At 37.8% G+C, this 20,280-nt stretch overlaps 2 protein-coding genes across 4 annotated transcripts; one reads left to right on the top strand and one right to left on the bottom strand.

The window, feature by feature from the left end:
- Nucleotides 1-2,088: 2,088 nt before the first annotated feature.
- LOC140946073 (uncharacterized) lies at nucleotides 2,089-10,268 on the bottom strand. 3 transcript variants are annotated; one of them, XM_073395146.1, is made up of 6 exons: nucleotides 10,177-10,237; nucleotides 9,734-9,826; nucleotides 4,634-4,918; nucleotides 4,419-4,539; nucleotides 4,166-4,226; nucleotides 2,089-3,071 (listed from the first exon to the last, which is right to left on the bottom strand). In XM_073395146.1, exons 3-6 carry the CDS (start codon nucleotides 4,796-4,798, stop codon nucleotides 2,687-2,689), a joined length of 732 nt encoding a protein of 243 aa, XP_073251247.1. In that variant the 5' UTR covers nucleotides 4,799-4,918; nucleotides 9,734-9,826; nucleotides 10,177-10,237; the 3' UTR covers nucleotides 2,089-2,686. The 3 variants fall into 3 exon arrangements, with proteins under 3 accessions (XP_073251247.1, XP_073251246.1, XP_073251248.1); XM_073395145.1 differs by lacking the exon at nucleotides 9,734-9,826 and having other exon boundaries at nucleotides 10,177-10,268; XM_073395147.1 differs by lacking the exons at nucleotides 9,734-9,826; nucleotides 10,177-10,237 and adding an exon at nucleotides 5,168-5,296.
- A 1,749-nt stretch (nucleotides 10,269-12,017) lies between these two features.
- LOC140945606 (glutamate receptor ionotropic, NMDA 2B-like) lies at nucleotides 12,018-17,132 on the top strand. Its single transcript, XM_073394619.1, has 5 exons — nucleotides 12,018-12,458; nucleotides 13,247-13,854; nucleotides 14,340-14,950; nucleotides 15,341-15,511; nucleotides 16,915-17,132. The coding sequence occupies exons 1-5, from the start codon at nucleotides 12,018-12,020 to the stop codon at nucleotides 17,130-17,132; spliced, it is 2,049 nt and encodes a 682-aa protein (XP_073250720.1).
- The last annotated feature ends 3,148 nt before the right edge of the window (nucleotides 17,133-20,280 follow it).

Here is a 20,280-nt window from a genome sequence, read left to right as displayed (position 1 = left end):
TTTGCCGCAGCTGACCCCAGTTTACTTCCTTTTGTTTTAAATATTTGTTTTAGAGTGGTTGCTGTAATATATATTTAGCGATGTTTGGATCATCAACTCAGTTAACTCTTAGTGATACTAAGACGTTATGATTAAAAATCCATCTAATATGTTTTTGGACTGTTTTTACATTCAATTTCCTTACTTTTTAACAACAGGTGTATTCAGACCGTAATAGGTTAGGGGGATAAAAAAAGACAAAACAAAAACTTGGCTTCACTTGAGAAGGAAATAAATGCTTTCATTTGGTCCTTCGCCTTGTGACTTGCCGAACATCACCGTCTGTCTAAGAACAATGTGGTAGGCCAAGTTCACGAGTCAAGTAGAGGCAAGCTAAAACAAGCATGTGATTTTGTAGTGGTTATAAATATCCTGGAAATCAAATCAGGTTTTTACTTTACAAGTGTACTTCAGCATATTACAGATTAATGACCTGTGATCCTGCTACCTGTGGGTAATAATAACAGTATTTTTAAATTCATTGACATTTCTTGTCACGCCCTAGTATAATCTACTTTTTTCCCTTTTTTTAATGCGGTTTAATTTAGAAATTTTGAAAGACGTTGTAAAATGTGTTTGGTTATTAAAAATAACGCTGAGTTTTGACAATATTTTTTGAAATCGTAAATCGTACGTTGCAAGTTATGATCGACCTTCAATTTTTTAACGGGCCACCGGGATTTGTTCTGTAAAAAGAGGATTGGACTGGATCGTGATTCCTGGAGAGGGAAAACGTTAAGTAAAAAGGTGATGCCAAATGTTCCTTATACTTGAGTGGTCACAATCCAGGATCCATTCAGAAACACGATGATAAATTGCAGTGTTTAAGTATAGACTTAAAGGGACAATTGGGGGGTTTTGAAAGTAAACTTACGCCCCAATCATTGTCTGAACGCTCGTGACATTGTCATGGTTTGAGTGACACTCACAAGATAGTATAGAACGTGGTATGCATGAATGGCAACAATCTTGAGGTTCTAGCCAAAATTCGCACCTGATAAAGAACCAAACGTTTGACGGTCCGTAAGCAGGAAAATAAGATCTTTATCAACCACTAAATTAAGGTTCGAGAGATTTATCATGCAATAAATCAGATTCATCCAGTCATATGATAAGTACTTTTTAGTGGCTCGGTTACCTTGACAACATAGAAACAAAATTTCGCTCGAACAATAGTGATATTTCTGTTTAACGGCCCGTCAAAGCTGCCCCACTTTTAATTTGTTTCTATTCACAAGCTGTGTTGAACTATGACACGGTCTTGTGAACAGATAAACTCGTATCGTGTTCAACTGCACGTTTTCTCTCGTAAGGAATGTACTAGTAACACTTTACAGGAAAAATGTCTATTACCGCTATTCATAAAAGGAATTATCATCGACTATATCACTATAAATATGTTAGCCAACCACTTAGAAAAGCTTCAAAACTTTCCGTGATTTATGAGCACCTTATATAAGTACAGGCTGTGATGAAGGTTAGACACGGCCCCGAGGCCAGTCTACTTTTTTATCAACCTTGCGTTCCTTGTTAGGCGTCAAGCAGTGAGAAATGATTTGCGGTGTCAGTGAAGAAGGAGTTTTCTTCCCTCCAGCAGTTTCTTTTGTCCAGAGATGCCTTTAGTTGGCAAAATATTATAAAGAAACATAATCCCATCAAGATCTAAAGAGGTATCAGGTCTTATTATCATTGCTTATCTTGCCCTCTTAACTCGATTTCTACAGTTACAATGGAACATGAATGAAACTCGGTAAAATATTTTCACGTTCACCTCATCAAATATGACAATGCTTTTATTGTGAAAAGGCAAAAACTTGTCATTCAATTGGACCCCGACATATTTGTCTATCAATGTGAAGATGATAATTTTCAAAGGTGAACTGTATCACTTGGAATACTGCTGGGTCCACGTCGGTTTAGGTTCCACAACTAGACATAGGAATTAACATTATTGCGATCAGGGATCAGAAAGAATCGAAGTGAAGGGCAAATAGATCTCATTTGATGATTTTGCGTTAGCTTGATTGCTTTGACTAAAGAAAACACAAAAAGACAACAAAATGCGTAACATTTTTTATTTTCTATTGTGTTACTACAATTGATTGGAATCGCAGAAGGTTGTCTATTCAAGAGCTCACTTTGTTAGAACCTCCATATTTGATGATGATGATTAATTTAATGTCTTGAACAGTAGTGATTTGTTTTTTATATATATTGAACTTGTATATGACTTACTTATTAAAAGCTTGTACTAGGGTCTGTGCATCTTTGTACAAAAGGTTATTTCTGCATCTAGTCGACTGTACATATTGAATTACGTAACATAAAAACCGTTACGATACACGGTTACGCCTAAATTAAAGCCCCTTGTCTCTTCTTCTTCTTGGCAATAAATTAGAAAATTGATTAAAAATATCTCTTATTGTTCATTGCATAGCTTTATGAATTCTGATATGTTCCTACAGTTTTTCTATAATACTAAATTTGTGTTTTAGGTTCACCAATTATCACCGAGAGCAGCGAGTAATTAGCAAAAAGACGCTGGTGCAGCATTCTTCTAAAGGTCCCGTCTCTCGCTCAAAGGTTTTACTGACTAGAGAATCTTTCCTATAAAGTCAACTTCCATAAGAGCGGTTTAGAACAGCATTTAGAGCTGTGGCTGTCCTATGATTTCCACATGTGTTGGAAAAAACTGCTGACCGTTTAACGAATTAAATGGCGGCGATTGAGGGGCAACAGTTTGATACGTAAATGACGTTGCTACCGAGCTGGGTGGCGAAAGAGTAGGAGAAGGCACATAAGAAGCTGGCGAGTAATATATCTGGTCGTACATTGTTGTACCAAAAACTAATGTAGGCACCCCGTTGTATTCAATAAGCTGAACAGGTGCGGGTGCTGTTGGTGGAATGCCTCCGCTAGCAGGTATATGACCATTTGGTGACTGGGGAGTCAGAAGGGATACTGTCTGGAGCGGTTGAGCTGTGATCGGTTGAGAAAAACCAGTTGAGAAATTACAAGGAAATTGCTGAGATCTGAAGAAAAAGAAATTTGAACAACAATAGATTAAACTCAAGTCAAGGTTTGATATTTTGTTTAACAAAGTTACTGTGACAGAAATGGAAAAAAAAAAGAAAAACGGTTGCACTTTTTCGATTAAGCTCACTGATTGGATTCAATTCTTTTACATAAAAAGAGTAAATATTTTGAATTAAAGTTAATTTTAACTAGTTACCTTTATTGAGGTCTAGATCTTTTGTTTTTCAAAGCGTAAGCAACGAAAAATACTGAGAAACGTTAAGAACAAAGTATTCGGCGATCTGGAAAGCATGCCGCGACATTCCATGAACTGTTTTTGTCATTTCAATAACCCGTGGATATGCCAGTTGACTGCCGAGTGGCGGATGCCTACGGTTTGAATACTTAGCGCTTAATAATCACGCTGTTGTTAAAGTTTGTGGTTATTAGTTGTTTTATTTACATGACCCTTATAACACACAGACTGCTTATAACATAAAAGTTATTATCGAGCCAGACGCCATTGTGCTTCATTGTCCATCTAAACAAGCAGTCTCTCTTCACTTTGCTTTTATGAGAACGATTCATTCAAAATAAGAGCATTTTGTTACTAAATGAAATGTAGTTTTACGATGAGGTTAAGTGATCTTGTGGTCGTAAAAGAAACCTTTTTTGTACCCCCTGAACATTTTAAATTACTCACAACTTTTATTCCTAATTGATTTAATTGATGAATGCCACAATAACCACATTCTAGTCGGACCCGTTTGACTTTCATGCCCAAAACACACTATAATTTGGATACCTTTGTGTTCTTTGTGGACTTGGTTGACCAGCTGTATAGCGGTGTAAAAGCCGGCAATATTTGGTTTTCAAATTACCCGGGGTAGCTGCCGGTTTCGCTAAAATCGATATACGGTTTCTTACGTTACTGTTCACAAACTCTGCTCGAATTTTATTTTATCAGAGAATCGTGCAAGGGAGGTAAAATCCATTCTGTACTTAAGATTACTTTACCAACTACAAAAAACTGCCCATTACAAAAACGTTGCTTTTCAGGGCTAAGTGGTGATTATTGTGATCCCGCGGCAGCAGCAGGCAGGCGGCTTACCCTATCACAGTATTCTGCTTATATCCATATCCATAACTCGTCATGACATTCTTTCCACTTCCTAGAAACACAAAAAGAGAGGACACGTTCGCATGTGTAATCAAACAGTATTATTTACTCTTTCTGAAAGTGATAGGGTTTACGTTTGATTCAGTGTTAGTGAAGCGAAAAATGAGGCCATGATACGCCACAGATTTCTCTCTTAGACGTTGTTGCGGCTTAAAACTGAGAAACTCGGATCTGTTACACTGACCTTTAGTCGGTTTTACTTTGGCGCCAATGTAAGCCAAGTTTACGTTCGCTGTTCTTCCGTCGATAACCGGTCTTCTGTTTACACACGCCTTTTCGGCCGATTCTTTGTCGTGAAACGTAACCTACAGATTATGAAATCATTGGTTAGAAGTTGCCAACAAAGAACCAAAAAGGCTGTTTAACGAAACGTTCAGATTCAGAGCGACAGTCACTTACGAAACCGTAGCCTTTCGACTTTTGCGTGTCCCGATCTTTAATGACCACAGCCTCCCTGATTTCCCCAAACTGTTCAAAATATTCTCTCAGAGTTTGATCATCGGTTTCGTATGGAAGCCCACCGACAAACAGCTTGAGTAGCTTGGTATCTTCGTATCTGATCATTTCCCGCTCTTTTTTACGTAACCTTACTGATAACAGGCGCTTGACTGAACTGACTTTAGATTCCACTGCTGTGACTGTCTGGTTACCGGCGCCGTTAGAGGTCTCTGTTAAATATGCAACCTACAGTGAAAATGTGTACATATCACTAATTTGCACGTGTATGACGTGGTATTGTAGTACTTGTCTAGCAAGCCTCAGAGGCGAGTATTATAAGATTAAGTTTTCAGCCAATGATTCTTTCTTGAAAAGAGTCCAATGGGACCACAGTTGATTGATGGAGTGTCGACAACCAAGCTAATTAACAGTTCTTAAATTCCTGTTGACAACTTTGATTTGGTGTGAGAACATAGAACCAAGAGCGATAATTACCCGGTTGAGCGTCCGAGCTCACTGTTTGCTTTGCTTACATTGCATGATATTGTTCTGCGCCCATTTAGGTTACGCAATATTTGATAGTCCTCCTCGTGCCCGCAGGTAATACTGTCTAAGATTCTTCATAACACCACTCATAAAACAATTATTCCTCTGTTATGCTAATTTCTTTCCAACCGACCATTACTGAATTGAAGAAACGTCATTCATGGCTCAGTCACTGTCGCTAATTGGGAAAGGTGTTATCTGGTCCCCTGACCAAGCAATAAACGGCATCTTTAAAAAAGAAAGTCATTTTTTCAGGAAGTCACGGAAGTCAAGTATAATGGTATAGTAAACCGTATTCCAGAAAAGTGGAAATCTAGAGCAAAGGCTTTAAAATCCAAAATAAACAGAAACTTTAATTTGATTCAGAAAACTGTTTTTTTAAAATGATTTTTAAGTTTGTTAGTAGAAGGAACTGGAAATAAACGCGGCCTTTTTGACTTTTCTTGTTCGTGCGATTTTTCACGTAACCACAGCAAATAACGTATCACTTTAAGGAGTTGTTGACTTTACAACGATCTTGATTATACACAAATTACTTAGCATACATTGTTTTTGTTTACAGTTTAATTTTCCAGAAGCCGTTTTTTTGTTCAAGTTTCGGCTACGTCTTCATTGACTGCGTTAAGTAAAGTAAGTTCTGGGTTCTAGCATCCATATATGGATGATGGATCACGTTTCACGATTCACTTGTGATTTCTGAGATTAATTTTAATATTCGAGGCAGTCGTTATCAACTCTTTAGTGCTGTGAATGGTCTTTATTTTTAAAGACAAAAGATGCAAATATTGACCTAGTACTTTGTTTACCCTTCGTAAATTATACAGCCTCAAGGTTGTCTTCATGAGGACGGCCAAAATAACATTCTGACGTTACGGCAAAATCAGTTTCAGATATTTAACATAAATGTATTAACAACGAATTAATAATATCAGGCATCATCTCTACAGATCAATGATTATTTAAGCTTATTTTGTTTTTACAAAAACTGTTTTTCTATGTCATTCTTTCGGTCCTCCAAGGAGGCAGTGATAATTACATTCTCGTTTCATTTACTTTTAAAGGAAACTGATCCCTCTAGGTACTTTCTTCTTAGCTTTTTTGTCACTGCTGTTTTTAATGGAGTTATTTTCACTTAAACGTTTTACGGAACACAGGCGCGGATCTAGAATAAATACGGACCGATTTCCTAAACAAGGCGGAGTCCCGGGGCATGCTTTCCCAGGAAATACTATTGGATTTAACTCCCTAAAGTCCCCATACCTGGGTTTCTGAGTCAAAACTTTGGACAGCATATTGGCCAGTTCCATTCTCCTCGGATGAAGCCTTACAAATCGGCAGAATATTATTATTATTTCTAATGCCTGGAAATTAGAGGGAGATAAATTATCCAAACCATTTTCCAGAAAAAATATTTTTTTTATGAAATATCTGACCGATTTCCGTAAAACCGTGGAAACCGGTGTGGATCCGCGCCTGGAACAAGAGAACGTTATGACTGCGAACGACCATTAACTTTAAAACATTTAAAAACAATTCATAGCCCTCAAATGTTCTAAGAAGAGATGACTGAGAATCACTTTTCACCCATCCCACCTCTGTGAAATTTAATAATTGTGAATTGTGATCTTCAAAACAGATGAAAACAGTTTTCCAAAGCTGTGAGAATTCAAAACTGATGGTGTTAGGGAGCAAGGAGATAAGGCCATTTCATTTCTTTTAAGGTTAACTTTGTACGGTCTGTTGATCTAGTTACAATAGTGATGTACAATAAAGCTTTTATTGTTCTGTCACGAGCGCTTTTAATCACTAAATGATGACCGTGACATTTTTGAACGCTTTTGTTTTTATTGTGATCAAAGCGATGTCTCCGGCTCTAGTTTTGCAGTAGATATTGTTCCCGCCAGTGTAATTGATCTCAAGTCGCCAAGCTTTTTTTTGTGAAAATTGAACCAAAAAAGTTTTTGATGCGTGCGACAGAAACCCAGCAATTAACGCAAGCTGTTTGTTTTGAAATTGAGATTTTCTTTCAACTGTGTCTAACCAAACAAATTAAAACTCAATTAGTTTTACGAGGAGCGCAATAGTGTATAATTATAGTTCTGACAGCAGATGACAGCTCCTTGAGGTTTGAAGAGTCTGCAACTCTTTTAGAAAGGGAGTTGCATGTTAACTCACTCATCCATTGATTTCAGGCTATAGTAACTGATTCTGCCACTCCTTGTCTTGTTAATAGTATTGCTGAACGTCTTTCTCAGGACGTGACTACTAATAATACAGTAAGTCTCTACATGATAGCAAATGTTTGTTGAAAGGATCTTAGCAAAGCCTTGAATTTCAACACATGTAATTTCAAGGTATTACTCGAAGATCAAAATGTTCGTATGAGTAGAGTGGAAAACACAAAGAGTCAAAACTAGTCAGCCATGCCGCTAGAACTGAGACAAAGTAAAGCTAGCCAGTTGGATTATGCGTGGTAATCCTTCCACAAAAACATCTGTATTGACTAACGGTTTCACTTGTCGGGAGAGTTAATTATTTTCAGCATATACTTGAAACATACACGTATGCTCCAAAACTTCAAACGTCAAGCTTCAAACAGAATCTTTCGGACGATTTTTTTCTAAGAGTTCATGGGAGTTTGGAAGATTTCTTCTCAATAAACTCAGACTTCACACGGATTGAAAAACGAAACTATTGTAAGTGAGAATAACGTTTAAATAAACCGTGGTTGAACTTTGATATTACCGAATAGATAGTTCTTTTTTTGAACGCAACGAAAGTATTGGATATACTCACGGATTAGAAGCAAAACTGTTGAAACCTCCTTCCCCCAAGAAACTACTAATTACCTGAATGTTCGATGCCTTCAGCTATATTTTCCTTTCAATGATGTCAAACTATAGAGCATTTTCCTATTTCTAGTTTACCGTAAGATTGTTGAAATTAAATTCGATTAAATTTACAAATTTGTCTTTAATAAAAATAACAATTTTTGTGCGTTCAATACGTTATTGCGATGTATGTTTGTGCCACGAGAGAAAAAGTATTTAGGATATTTCTTCACGCGTGCGAAAGTTCATGTAAGAATTGTTTGGACGGACAGCTAGTCATCAAAACCGAGAGGCCGAAATAGAAAACAAACGTTTTCTTTCGAATCACGTATTTCATGATGGTCTTGGTAAAATCATGTGCACTTTGACACTGACCTGTGTTCACATAGGAAATTTTTAAAATTAGTTTTCAAGAGGTTTATGATTTATAGACATTAACTTTCATGGAAATACTAGTTAAATTCACCTGTCTCGGAACTAAATAATTTGAGGAGGTATCTACAGTCTTTTTTTATATCCTGCCTTTCCACTTTGGTAGTGAAAACGTATTGTATATACTGTAACAAATGGTTTGTTCCGCATGACCGGAGAAGCTACTCGGCGATCTGAACATGAACGTGAAGTGTATTTGTCAATTAATTGTTAAGATAAGATTGAACCGTCGTTATTTTAACAGCATCGGCTATTTCAGAAACAAATTATTAAAATTCGCAAAACGAAAAGAACCTGCTGCAAGTTATTGCAGTTGTATTTCAAAAAAACTTCACGGTGGCTTTCGCTTCTGTAAAGTCATGTTTAGACAGAGCAACTCAGTGCTTTCCCAATCAAGGAAAGGACCCTTTTGTTTGTGTGTCCCTGGTGTGGTCCTTAGATAGGGTAGCTTAATTGTCTTAATTGTATTATCTAATACTGGAGTGTGAAAACGCCCGCCTAAACGAACATTTTTTTTAAAACTAGGCTTATTCTAGTATTTTATGCTTGATGCTATACATCCAATGTTACAGAGAAGAAATAACTTTTTCCTCTTCATGCTATTAATAATTTTGTTTTTTCCTCGAACAGGGTGTCATTTTTCGGCTTTCGGCCTTAAAAAGGGTATCAGTTTTCGCTTTCTTAGTCCTTAAATAGGGTTAGGGTTCACGAACCTTCGCGGCACACCCCTATCCAAAATTCGCGGGATAACCCCCCCCCCCGGGACTGAGATGACGAAAAATGTCGCACAATTTGAGGTTCAGCCTCCCCACCCTTTCATTTCGATCATTTTTGACCGTAAAAAGCGCACCTTTCTTTTATCTTCAACTTATGATAAGTAGTCTGACCCATTTCACATACCTAAAACGGAACACAGTATCCCTTTTAACTACTGTAACCGGCCCTTCTTTAATTTTGAACAAATAAATAAGCCAGGACGTTTTTTTTTTTTTATTTCCTCACCCATAAGCTAAGATGGATATGTTTGAAATACTTAGGTTAAATCACCCTTTATGAAAAACAAAGTAACAGCTAGATTTCCCCAACATTTAATATACTTCATCTCGTTAAATTCCTACCCTCTCATGTCACATACCTTAAGACTGACTGAGAATTGAAGCCCTTTAATTTCTGGTGCAGCCTCTCCGTATATTGGCCATTGTAGTGAGTACCCCCCTCCCCTCGCCCTTATTTCACTGAAAAACAAATTTACCTTTTCCGTCGAAAGAATATACGACTTGCGTACTTAGGTTAGCTTCAAAATCTGTAAACCACTAAACTGGATGACTCCAGGCTTTTCAGGATACTTGTAAGGTAAAATTAAAGAAAATACGCAATATGATAAAATTGACAAATACGTCAGTGGCATTTGCGCAAGATCAACTTTTTCTTTGTGATCACGTATAAGTTTTAATTTAGCTGATTGTGAAAACAGCATATTTAGGGTATAAATAAAATTATCATAAAAAGGAACAAAACTAATAACTTGACTGATCAACTTTTTCTGACATAGAAGATCAACAAAGCAGCAACCGGAGTAAGGGTCGTAAACGATTAGATGATTTCGCATCTTCACTGAAATTACAAAACGTAGTAAGCGCGCATTGGCTGAAAGAAGAGAATAGGGTATTAGACAACATATAAGACATCACTTACTTTATTTTCTGTTCCTGATGACGAAACGACCATAAGACACAACTTCCCGGGTAAATTTGGTTCTTTAACTAAGTGGATAGTACCGCAACGCAATAAATCACGAGACATAAAAGAGAACACGCGCTATCACATGAGAATCACGATCCTTTACACAGCATACCTAGATATCAAAAGCCATCATAGTCGGCTGCATCACGAGTTATCGGCCAATAAGTTCATAGCCATTCAAATAATAACGAGAAGTATTAGCTAGTAGAGTGTCTATTGAAACGGCGACTCACGGTACATATGATCATGTTCTCTTGTATTGACTCCTACGCTTGAGTTTAGATCAAGAGAGAATGGTTTAGATTTAACTCCGTCTTTACATTAGCGGCTAAAACATAAATTGCGTTGACCGCCAACAGACACAACTCAACACAAGGAGAGCACACCGGTATATTCAGTTTATCAATCTGGAAGACACGGTGCGACCACTCCCCGTTGACTACGTCGAAAAACTACAACCTCTCTTTCACCCTTTTTCTAGATTTAAGGTGAAGTTACACGGAACGATTCACAGCTACGACAACACAGCGCAACACTGCGTTGCAATGTTGGAACAATGTTGTAACCTTTCGAAACAATGGCGCAACAACATTGGAACGCCGTGCTGCGCTACAAATCGTCGTTGCGAATCGTCTCGTGTAACATCACTTTTAATTTAAGTATAAAGAACTAAGAACTTCACCTTAGTCTCCTAACTTTATGGCACTTATAACTAAAAAAAAAATTAACTCTGAGATCCCCTCTCGGTTTCATTTTTTATGTATTGCAGCTTACTCAATGCCGGCCGATCAGTTTTGCTACTATGATGGACTGAAATATATTTTTTATGCAAAAAATGGGTAAACATTTACGTTTTTGTACATTTAACACAGTAACAACAACCAACTGTTCAATAATTCATCATTTGATAAAATTGAGAAATGGCTTATTTGACTAATGAACTTGATGAAAAACCTATCAGTATCCAGATTTAATCACTTTTTTTGACGAAAGAAAAAAGTTTGTTTCTTTTTTAAACAGAAATTTTATCCTAGAAATGAGGTGCAAAACATGAAAAAGCGGCCCAATACTTCTTGTAATGCACGTTTATTAAAAGAAAGTTTTCATAATGTTTACTGTAATGCACGTAACAATATATATGACATGTTACAATGAATTCAAACCAGTTTCTTTGGGTTTTTGTTTGTACTGTGTATGTAGTAAATGCACCATGTATTGCAATTAAAAGAAAAGATATGAATAGAGAGAAGGAAGTAAAAAAAGGAAAAAGAGGAAGCTTTGAGGTTCGATTATGAGTTGATTAAATTTAGTGAGCGAATGAGTGAGTGAAAAAAAGTCAAGCTTGTTAATCTCCTACCGGAGCTAACAGTTTTATCGATGGTTGACAGGAAAGTTTTAAATTTACAGTCCGACCAATAATACCGCTGTTATCGGATACATAGAATGATGGATTTTTATTAACGAATCCTTAGATGACAAACAATATCTTATTGTCAGTGTCCAGGTGATATAGATCTATTTCCAAAAATGTTTTATTTCCAAAAACCTGAACTCAAGGGACATTGTAGAAATCACAGTAGGTTTCCACGACTGGATCAAGTCAAATGGACGAGAATACTATATGTTTTCAAGTTGTCCATTGTTAAACTCCATGGTGAAGAAAAAAGAATAATTAATTTGTCAGAATCTTTTTTAAATTATACTTTGCCTATTCCGTCTAAAAGAAACCTCAAGGAGGACGATGGCAAAAGAAAAAGACTAACTGTACAATATTTCCAGGAGAAGAAGGGAAGATGACTGGAGAAGACAGTCTTTCGTCTAAGGCTGGAACATTTCGTTTGAAATTTAATACAATATGGTTTCTTATTTTCTTGTTTACGGCGTGTTGTTCACAAACAAGTCACAATGTCACTGTGTTAATATTGTTTAATACACATTGCAATCAATACTTTTACGAGGAGGCTGAAAAAGTGTTGCGCCAAGACATTTTTTCACGACCGTCTGAACTAATACACTTGAAGCTGTTAAAATCTAACGTCTCTCGGATTATAAACCGCAGCAAATCCGGCGGAGTCCTCGAGGCACTTTCATTTATAGAAAGGAACTTTGACAAGATTGACGGGACAGTATTTGTAGACGCCACGAAGGAAGATTTAGTTTTCTCCTCAGTGCTAGAAGATCTCAACGTCTTAACGGTTGGATTATTTCAAGACGAAAAGCTTCTTCAGACTCAGGTAAAAACGATGCGTGTCTTAAAAAAAACATAATGCATAACTATATTTCCCCCTTTTTTTCGGTGATAATGACTGGCACAGAAACCTAAATAAAGTTAGTGTCCTGAAACATCTACGCTTATCGCAAGAGTTTCTTCAACAGAAATGAATAACTAAAAATCTAAATCAATCTTCATAGCTTTATTTCTCAATTTCCCAAGAAATAATTATTTGGTGATTGTCATAAATATTTAATGATTTATTATTCCCTTTAGCCTTACTGAAAAGACAAACTATACAAGTTCTGTAATTGTATTTGTATCGCCTTTCAATAGTCATCTATTTCCACTGGTGTACATAGCTGCTAAGAAATGACGACATTTTGTAGGCATGCTTTTAACAAAAACCGTTCATGTTGTGAGGGAAAGCTCAGTTTAAACTTCAGAAATTTCGCACCACGTATGTGTTCATCAATAGCTTTGGCTTGTATGTTTTTTTCCCAATGCAGGTCACGTGATGGTACTTAAGAGAACTCAGTGTTTCACATCAAATTCCATCTTATTCCCTTGCGTATGTACTCATACGGAAAGACACAGACTAAGGATCATATGCCCCTGGAACTTCATAAAGAAAACAAAACATACAAGTTAAAGAAAAAGTCGCCTGTATTAATCTTGTTACTGGATGGAATTCAATAAAACTTGCAAAACATTTACACCAATTCGAACAGAAACTATTTGCCAAAAAGAAAGTTGCAATGCGATACTTAGAGTAACATGTAAAATAAATTTTTCTATTATTATCTTCAGGAAAGCTTGGCCGTATTTTCAAGAACAGCATCTCCTTCAGTGTATCACTATGTTACGTCAGCTTGGAGAATTATCACTAAACATCGATGGCACGGTATTTGCGTAATAGTGTCAGCGACCTTCGAAGGAATGATTTTTGCAGAGCAGATAAAAAAGTTTGCTCTAAAAGAAAAATGGAACATCCGGAAAATAATCTGGTTAATGGAAGACACAAATATAAATAAAACAATGGAAGAAATCAACAATGCAATTACGAACAATAATACGGAAGCTATTGTCATGCATAGTAGGTCAGGCAACGAGGAAAGATTATTCAAGTTAATTCAAGAGTTAGGTATTGACAAGTATAAGACTGTTTGGATTATAACTGACATTACCACCCAATTTGTCAATGAATTAAGCAATCTCCCAAAAGGACTATTAAAAATCAGTCTTAGAAGGCCAACACGTTGTCATGACTACGGTATCTATGACGACGCTCTTCGCGACATAATGTTGTTGTTTCAGTTGTCTTTTGAAGAAAGTTTGAGGGAACTTTTCAGGAAATCAGGTGTAATGAGTTGCAAAAAAGAAATCAGCTCCCAGGAACTACGGCGACTTTCCAAGAGGTGAATACATCTTTGACATCTTTGCACACCCACAAAGAGTTACTCCACTTTGAGGAAGCAAAAATTGCTTTTCTTACACTCGTTTCATGCTGAATTCAGTATATTTGACGATCTGATATCGAGAGAGGTCAAACTACAGTTGCCCCCTCCCTATCCCTGGCATTCTTACAGGATATTACAAGTAAATCCTCTTTCTTACATTCAAATCCTTGCACAGTTTTTAATGTACATCCCCTGTACATCCTCTGTTTTTCTTTTGATTTCTTCCTTTCAACCTCGCTCTGGTTTTAAATGTTGAAAGCTTTACTGAGCGCACAACTAACCCTTTTTCTCAGTCGTTTTTAGTTTCAATAGTTAAGCAGCCATCGATCATCCGCCGTCTTTAAAGAAGGCGCCTGAGCACATATTTAAGGAATGCTGCACAGTTTGTTCATTCCCTAACTGGTGATTTGTTTATTGCACTAATTTTATATTCCTTTCTACAGGAACATGGTACAGACTTCTGTTTCAGAAAGAAGCATGCTATTTAATACCAAACAAACCGAAAATAGGAATTACACTTTCATGATTTGGAATCTGAACGAAGATCTGCTTGGTGAGAAAAACTGGTTTCCTGTCGGAATGGGAGCACCAGTTGGCGTTGCGATGGAAACCTACAAATCTCCCGACGGAAAATCTATCACACCAGTTTTTCAACATCCAAGACCTGTTATTCGTGTTGCTGTGAATGAATACCCGCCGTTTGTTTACAAGGTGAATGTTGCCAGTGAGGAGGGTTGCGTAGGTCGCCTTTTGCCTTGTCATGAGGTTCAAAAGATGTTTTGCTGCTTTGGAGCATCACTGGATTTTCTTACGTTTCTCATGAAAGATTTAAACTTTGAAGCCTACGTTTATTTCAATCCAGATGGCAGATTTGGGGTAATTGATAACGCTACTGGTCATTGGAATGGAATAGTTGGTGAATTGATACAGCACAATGCAGAGCTTTCCCTGGAAATGGGGCTCACCGAAAGAAGATCGCGCGTGATCAGTTTTGCGCATCCAACTCTGCTGTTAGAGCTAGGAATCTTAATTAATAGAACGGAAATACGCAAAGGTATGCATCATTCTTGATGCTTATTGGCTATTTTAAGGTTGAGATGGGTCTGGTCGGTGTTGTATCGTATTGTCCCTTGGGACACTTTGAGGACAGTATAGCTTCTCATTAGCAGCCATTTCGAGTTTGCGCAATGGACGGGGCTCCATTCCCCTTCAAACAAAGGTGACATATATTCACACTTGCACGCTTTTATCTACGGCGCACGATTTTCGTGCGTTTAATGACTTCCTTTTCATTCAAAAAACATTTTGACAAATTATCACAGTCAATATGTAGCTTCAACTTATATCAGTTGATATTTAAGTCCCCTTTTTACTTTTACTAATTAAAAATATAATGCTGGTTTGTCGAGTTCCATCGGATTATATGCTGAATTTTTTTTTCTAGATTTATTGAAAGATTCTTGGCTTGATCCTTTTAGTAAGAGTTTGTGGATGACACTGTTGGGAACATACTTTGGGTTAATCATCGTAATTTGGTGGCTGGACAGAAAGAGTCCACAGGGACATCATCGCAAACTTCAAGAAAGTAAAGACCTGTATGGATTCACCTTGCTAGGTACGTACTACCCCTTTACCCCTTTGGCAATTTTTTTTCAGAGTTAGTAGAGTGATAAACACGCGAAAAGCGAGAAACGAGGGTGGTGGCCTCTCACGTCTCGCGCCCTCCATATTCCTTTGCTCGATGGACTAGTAGAGACTGGGAGAGACTAATCCTGATCTACAATTGAGCCTCCCCAGTTGTATAACTCGTAACGTCGGACTTTGGAAGTCTGACGTTCAGCCCAGTCAAGACAGTCAAACTTTTTATTTTAACGCTAGACGTTCATATTTTCGTCTGACGTTAGGTTTATGTTGACGCTGCAATCATAATACCTCCAACTGCATGTACGCTTGTTTTCCCTGCGGGACGACGCGAATGTCACTTGTAATGAGGGACGGTAAAAATACTACGACTTTCTTCTTCCTCTTTTTAACCTTGGATACTGTCCTTGAGATCCTACTGCAAAGACGAAGTCAGTGAATTAGAATAATCGCGATGAAGTTTGAAAGAAGGCAATTTCACCGTGACTTTTCATGGTACCTTAAAGTCAATAATAATTACTGTATTTACTCGAATAAGCACCGCCCCTGAATAAGCACTCTGACCCTGAAATAATCAAAATCAAAAGACATTAATTCTGTTGGTTAAACACGGAAAATAATTATACTATAGTCAATACAATTCCTTATCGCGCTCAACTTTCAAATAAATGCCGCCCTCAAATAAGTGCCGTACTTGGGCGTGAAAATTTTATAAAGCGCCGCACTTTTTCGCGTAAATACGGTGCAGTTTTTTTTCGGGTCATAGGCTTCTGATAACGGCTAAGATTATTTATCTGGATCATTGTTTAGTCAAAGTTCTCTTGAAGACAACCAAATAAATTGTTATTGTAGATAAACCATGAAAAAAAATATAGGAAATTCACTAAGCGAAAAACGCAATCTGCGTTTCATTCTTTGTTACATTTTTGTACTCCTTCTAAAAATAGTTGTGATTTTGACTTGCTCAGTTTCCGACAATTGAAGGTCAGTTTTAGGCCCTGTCCAAACGTAGCCGGATATATTTGAAAAAGGAGCTTTTTGTTCCGTTTTCAAAAAATACGTGTCCATCATAGTGTAGTGGAATCGTTTTCGCCTGTCCACATGAAAACCCTAAAACGATGGAAATACGATAGCATCCCTTACAGAGCATGCGTAATGCTAATTGTCTTTTTTTGTAGTTGTACATGATGCTTTTTTTCTCAAAAAGCTGGCGTTTTCAAAAATCTCCACTCTGGGGGAAGTTTTTGAAAACCTGCGTCTTTGGTAGCCGAAAAAGACGTTTTCGTGTGGATGAAAGGCTAAAACGAAGAAAAAATCTCCGTTTTCAAAAATATCCGGTGGACGGGGAAAAAGAGTAACACTTGAGATGTTTTTTAGATTCCGTCAGCTATGTTGGAGGTGTAGCATTTGGGAAAGACATTGGACCAGAGAGGACTCCTCTTAGCACCAGCTCTAGAACTGTAGCTTATGTTTTCTCCTGTCTTGCTCTCATCATTATTAACACTTACTGTGCCAACTTGACGGCATTTTTGCTGGTTGAAACTGATCGCTTTCCAATAACTGGAGTTAACGATCCAAAGGTGGGTAGTATTTAGTAGTACCGGGTAGTACCAGAAACTCATAAGGGGTGGAAACCAGCAAATAGCCTTCAATGCTCGTGAATATTCATTTTTCTAAGCACCATATTTGGAAACCCTCGCTAGGGCCTCAAAAAAGCATTATGTTTAACAACAACACGCTTTTTTTGTGCATTTCTTTGCCGTCAGCGCACTATTACGACGTGAAAGTGCCTAATTTCACGTTTTGTGGAGGACGTGAAAAAAGACTTTCTTTTCCTTTTCATGAACTTAGATACAGTCAGTCAAGAATTCTACTCCACAAAAGTTTGCTAACATTTGACGAATTGAACGAGGTGGAAAAATAAGCGCGATAAACTTTGAATCAGCGCGAATTCACTTTTTAAGAGACGTTTTCGTAGCCGCCGCCGTCGTTGAGCGGGCGCGAGAACCTGGAGTAAAATGACTTCTAGTCGTCCACGAAGTGTGATTGGTCAGTTTTCATTTGTTCTCGTTCCAAATATAGTACTTGCGAAAATGAATGTTCACGAGCATCGGCAAAGCAAACATATGAGAGTTACACCTTCAAACCCCTAATGAGCTTCTGCTAGTACTTTTTACATCACACACGTCACAATGAAACTGGCGGCCAAACCTCTTTCCCAGAGTTATATCCCACTGATCTTTGCGGAACGAGAGAAAAGCAGCAGAAAACACTGGGAACGAGATTTTGAAACGGCCACGTTGGTTTTCAAACCGTAGTTAGTAGAGAAGACTGAAGGCGGCGGCAAACATCAGAGATACAAAACAACGGTGCTACACTGCTAAAACAAATTCCGAGGGAGTTTGAAACTTTTTCTTGAGTTAACACTTCCATGAGGGTCATAATGGGGTTAACCGATAGGCGTAAAACGGCCAAAAATTTAGTCGATAGCCGTAAAAATTGAAAAATTTTAACCGTTAGCCGTAAAAAGGGGGAAAAAAAAGTTAACCGTAAAAGAAATTGTTCCCTAGATTTGCTACTTTTAAGGAAGGTACTAAACTCACTTATGGTTGCGTTTTTTATTTCGTGGCTAGTTTGGCTCCGCACGCACGTTAGGTAAAGCGCCTTTTAGGTGAAGACCAAGACCCATTTCCATTTCGGCCGCTCTCTCGGGGAACTTATTTTTTTTTCTATAGCGAAAGTGTGGCTTCTTGCTGGGGATTAATATTTGCGATTTTCAGGAGGTCGTGCCCTCAAACACTAGTGAAACAACACGAAGAGATCACACTGTTTGTAAAACAAGTTGCCGATAAACAACATTTCCTTGTTTTTCTCTGACGCTACGGTAGACATTGCCATGCCTAGTCCCTGTACGGCGTCTTCCCACGCAATTTCGGTCAAGGCATTTCGGTGGCGAACTCGCTCAAACCACGTGACCCGAAACGCATTAGCCACGCGAAATAATAAGGCCTACGGACAAGGCAAAACGGCTGACAGTGGTTCCGTACAGTCCTTCGCTACCATTAAAAACACTGGACACGGGAATTTTGTTATTGGCCGTTTTCACACTAGAGCTAGAAACGGATTATCCGTCTGAGACTAGCCTGTGTACAGTCGCCCCCTTCCCGACAGACACCCACTCTCCGATTTTTTTCCTGAGGGTAAGGGGCGGTTGTACACAGGCTATCTGGAACGGATACCGTCTTCAAACTGTCCGTCGAAGTTGAAGGATAAAGTCAGGAGGATTGTTCATGCAAAATTAAAACTATTCCATTTTCAAATTAAGACGTATTACCTATCTGACGCTAATCATCAAACAGATAACCCGTCTCACACAAATAATCCGTCTTTAGTGTGAAAACGGCCATTCTGTTGTAATGAATGTCGCGCCCCGGCCTTGAGTTAGGCATTCGCGTGCGTGCTTTGCTTTTTCACAAAGACTATTTTTAAATTGACTATTGACATTTTTATGTGAAAAAAAATATTAGAAGTGGAATAGTTTATAAAAAGTATGATCTATCAAATGTTAAAATTATTCAAAAGAATAGCTTATTTCATATCCCGAGATGATCCTGAGACCTTTATTCTGCTTTAAAGATACAAAAAAATACAGGTTAATTAATATTTAACTTTTTGAAACAAAAGAAGTTAATTTTTAACTTTTTTGTTAACCGTAACTGAAAAAAATTAGCCGATAGCCGTAAAAGAGCCAAAATTTTAGCCGATAACCGTAAATGCCACCACCCCATTGAGACCCTCTTCCATCTGTTCTCAAATAAGGAAACATACTTTTACCATGGTAACTTTTAACACCAAGAAAATAACCACAACTTTTTAGGTGTTAATCGAGTACTTGCGGCAAAGATTCACTAAAAAGTAGTGCCGGAAACCATTCTAACCTACCATAATTTCTTCTTTCATTTTTTAGCTTATATCAGAACCTCCACTGTTTAGGGCAGCTGTTATTGGAGGGTCAAGCGAGGAAGATTATTTCAAGAACCACGTTAAATCGTCATTCCGAAAGATGTACGAGGTTAATCTTCGAAGACACAGAGTGTCAAGCATGGAAGAGGGAGTCGAACTTATGCGGCAAGGGTAAGACAACTTCGTACAATGCTCAAATTTTGATTATTTGATGCTTATCTAAACTTTAATTGGCTTCTTTCGCTCAACTACGATATCCTAACTTCTTTTAACCCCACATTGTTTTCAGGGAGATCCACGGATTAATTGGAGATTATTTATCGCTCAGTAAAATCGCAAACACAGACAAAAACTGTAGTTTCAAATTAATGAAAGAGGCAGCGCCCAATTCTGGATATGGCTTTGCTCTCCCCAAGAACTCTCCATGGCTGCATGAAGTCTCTCAGTCTGTATTAAAACACGAAGAAAATGGAACGATAGCGTCAATAGCGGATCGATGGTTTCCTAAATCAGTCTGCAAAGGTTTGGATTACAGAAGACTGGAAACAACTGACTTTATAACTCTTTTCTGGACGGTCGCAGCGGCATGTGTATTTTCACTGATCGTTTTATTTGCGGAAATTATAACGTTTTTTGCGTTGGTCAAATTTGGTACAAATCTTGGGCCACTGGGGAGGTTCTTGAAGCGATTTTTGCTGAACGCGAGAAGTGGGGAAGAAGATCAAACCCTAAAACAGCAAGGAGGGCCAGCAGTAGTCAAGGCATGTGACATCACAACAA

The sequence above is a fragment of the Porites lutea genome, chromosome 8 (genome assembly GCF_958299795.1).
Source record: "Porites lutea chromosome 8, jaPorLute2.1, whole genome shotgun sequence".
Classification (NCBI taxonomy): Eukaryota; Metazoa; Cnidaria; class Anthozoa; order Scleractinia; family Poritidae; genus Porites; species Porites lutea.
This window is presented reverse-complemented; position numbering and strand designations above follow the sequence as displayed.

Excerpts from the sequence above, each read along its gene's own strand:
- LOC140945606 (XM_073394619.1), top strand. The coding sequence starts at position 12,018 with ATGACTGGAGAAGACAGTCTTTCGTCTAAGGCTGGAACATTTCGTTTG. Across the intron at positions 12,459-13,246 it reads AAAAGCTTCTTCAGACTCAG|GAAAGCTTGGCCGTATTTTC; the intron begins GTAAAAACGATG and ends TATTATCTTCAG. Across the intron at positions 14,951-15,340 it reads TAGAACGGAAATACGCAAAG|ATTTATTGAAAGATTCTTGG; the intron begins GTATGCATCATT and ends TTTTTTTTCTAG.
- LOC140946073 (XM_073395145.1), bottom strand. The coding sequence starts at position 10,209 with ATGGTCGTTTCGTCATCAGGAACAGAAAATAAA. Across the intron at positions 4,919-10,176 it reads CATCAGGAACAGAAAATAAA|GTTGCATATTTAACAGAGAC; the intron begins GTAAGTGATGTC and ends TTTTCACTGTAG. Across the intron at positions 4,227-4,418 it reads CAAAGTAAAACCGACTAAAG|GAAGTGGAAAGAATGTCATG; the intron begins GTCAGTGTAACA and ends TTGTGTTTCTAG.